The 2,334-nt window shown below is 42.3% G+C and overlaps 1 protein-coding gene across 1 annotated transcript in view; it reads left to right on the top strand.

The window, feature by feature from the left end:
* Positions 1–1,559, top strand: part of trnt1 (tRNA nucleotidyl transferase, CCA-adding, 1) — a 16,923-nt gene extending 15,364 nt beyond the window's left edge. The window contains exon 7 of the mRNA XM_014009443.1: positions 799–1,559. Coding sequence (XP_013864897.1) covers positions 799–1,041 — 243 coding nt within the window. The 3' untranslated portion in view covers positions 1,042–1,559. The remainder of the gene's footprint in view (positions 1–798) is intronic.
* The last annotated feature ends 775 nt before the right edge of the window (positions 1,560–2,334 follow it).

The following is a 2,334-nucleotide window of genomic DNA, read 5'->3' as shown; positions in this document are numbered from 1 at the left end:
GGGGGGGGGGGGGGGGGTGCAGCTATGATGTAGTTTACTTGGCATCTGAAATTACATTTCCTCAAAGGTATTTTGAATCTTAAAAGAGCTTCACTGAGTGAGAACTAATGTTGAGAGCTCAGCAGTCAGTTTTAGTTTCACTTTCAGTTTCACCAGTTGTTTTGATGCTGCTGAGAGCCTACAGGAGTCATGGGTGGGGTGTGTGGGATGGGGGGTGGGGAGATGTGCTCCATGATGAGGAAGCTAGGCTTGGAGACACAGCCCAGAGGCGGAGCTGGTCCCAAAAGTTGGTTCTAGTCCTAACCAGTCGTTTCTGTTCCCCTGCCTGGCTGCCTCAGGACACTACAGGATTTCTCAAACATGCCTGAATGAGTCAAAGCAAGACTCTGGTCATTTTTTTTTGATGAGAGGATAACATAAAGTGGTATAAAACTCAAAAAAGTTGATTTTACATGATAGAGCCACTTTAAATAAGTTGAGAGAAATAAAGTAATTATTTTTTGGCACTTAAACGTCTCAAATGTAGTTTAATTCTTCCCATAAATATTACAACATCATGAATAAATTATAAGTTTAAAACCTAATGAGCAGATTAGAAACTAAAGTCAGCAGTGATGAAATGCAATATAATGATAATTATCTATAAGACTTATTAAAATGAGAGAAGGCAGTCGGGAGGAACTGCAGGTCAGTCATGACTGGTGAAAATCTCAGCTGCTGTTTTGTTTGTTGCTGTGCTGCTGACAGTTCAGTCTGAGATGCACAGTGTAAGGACTAAAATGTCCTGTATCTCCTCAGAACCGGGACATGGACACTCAAAGGGTGTGTGAGCTGTTGAAGTACCAGGGTGAGGAGAAGCTGCTCTCAGAGCTCCTCAGATGGTCCATCCCTCGCTTCCCCGTCGGAGGTCACGATCTGAGAAAGGTGGGATTCACCTCAGGCAAAGAAATCGGAGCCACCCTCCAGACGCTCCGCGATGTCTGGAAGAAGAGCCACTACCAAATGGACAAAGAGGAATTGCTCAGTCACCTGAAGCCTTAAATTAACAAAACAATTTTGCTTGTGTTAACCCAAACGCATGTTCTAGTATTGATTTCATTATTGTATTATTGTTCTTTATCTAAAATGGAAAAAGAAGATATCACTTACAAAAATGGTCGCACAGAACATATTTTTTTGTATAATAAATAAAACTGCACTGTCAGCAGATATGATGCAGCTGAAAAAAGGACATTAAAGCAGGAAAACACACAAATGTTTTAGTTTTTATTAACTTGGGGCTTTTTTTGTTCATTTACATTTCATTTAGATTGACAACCTGCGCTGCAGGTAGCCTGTCAGCACAATCCAGCACATGCTTTAATTCTTTGAAGTAATGGAAATGAGCTGGTAAAACTAGCAGGAACGTAAGAAAACAGTTCCACTCGAATTTTGAATCAATACTTCCTCCTCCTGCCATATCTATAGAGAACAACGGCTTTCTCCACTGGCCTCGTCCTTTTTCTCCACTGTCTACAAATGCTAAAATAAACAGGAACTGCAACCTTCCATTGATTAAGCCCTGTTGTGAGATCCCTTTTAGTGTTCAAAATGGCCGTTTATGTTCTGGGTAAATTTCTGTTGTTTGGTTGTCTCATAAAAAAAGGGAAGAAAAAGAAACAATGCATTTTTCTATCATGACTCAATCACTGTGATAATATCTTGATTTAATCACTGTACAGGTAACCACGTCAATCTGTGTTTTGTTCAATCATTTTAGCAGCAGAACCGTGACGTCAGTGAAGCGGTGACACCCCATGTGACTATCTCTCAGCCAATTGGAAGTTTGTAAAGTCAGGACAAGAGATAACATTTTTATTATTTTTAAAGAGAGTTTTTCAACATCAGAAGCCAGAGAAAATAGCTTGCCAGAAGCTCAGCAGAGGTCCTTCCTGCCAGCCCCTCCCCATGGGCTGGGCAGGATGGTGGTCCTTGTGCGTCTCCCGCTGATTGACCAAACAGCTACCGTTTCACGTCGGCTCAATATCTGAGTTTGATTTTATAGAAGTTAAATAAGCTAATTGTAATTCATGTGTCGTTTTTAGTTCGTTTTCTCTACAAAGTTGAAATCAAATCAAGAAGTCTTGCAGCCACCTGGGAAAGACCGGACCACGTTGTCACCAGGGAGCGACCCCCTTCTCTGACCACGGGACCAGTTGAGTTTTACAGGCAGACCGCCTGACATCCAGCTTGCATGAAGAGCCTACCTGGGAGACGACCCCCAGAGATGACCTTTCACCGCTGACTTCCCCTCCTGGTTACCCACACGGCGGAGCAAAAGGGTAAAAGTGAACA

The sequence above is a fragment of the Austrofundulus limnaeus genome, unplaced genomic scaffold (genome assembly GCF_001266775.1).
Source record: "Austrofundulus limnaeus strain Quisiro unplaced genomic scaffold, Austrofundulus_limnaeus-1.0 Scaffold58, whole genome shotgun sequence".
NCBI classification, from domain to species: Eukaryota; Metazoa; Chordata; class Actinopteri; order Cyprinodontiformes; family Rivulidae; genus Austrofundulus; species Austrofundulus limnaeus.
The sequence above is the reverse complement of the archived record's forward strand: the minus strand, read 5'-3'. Positions and strand labels throughout refer to the sequence as shown.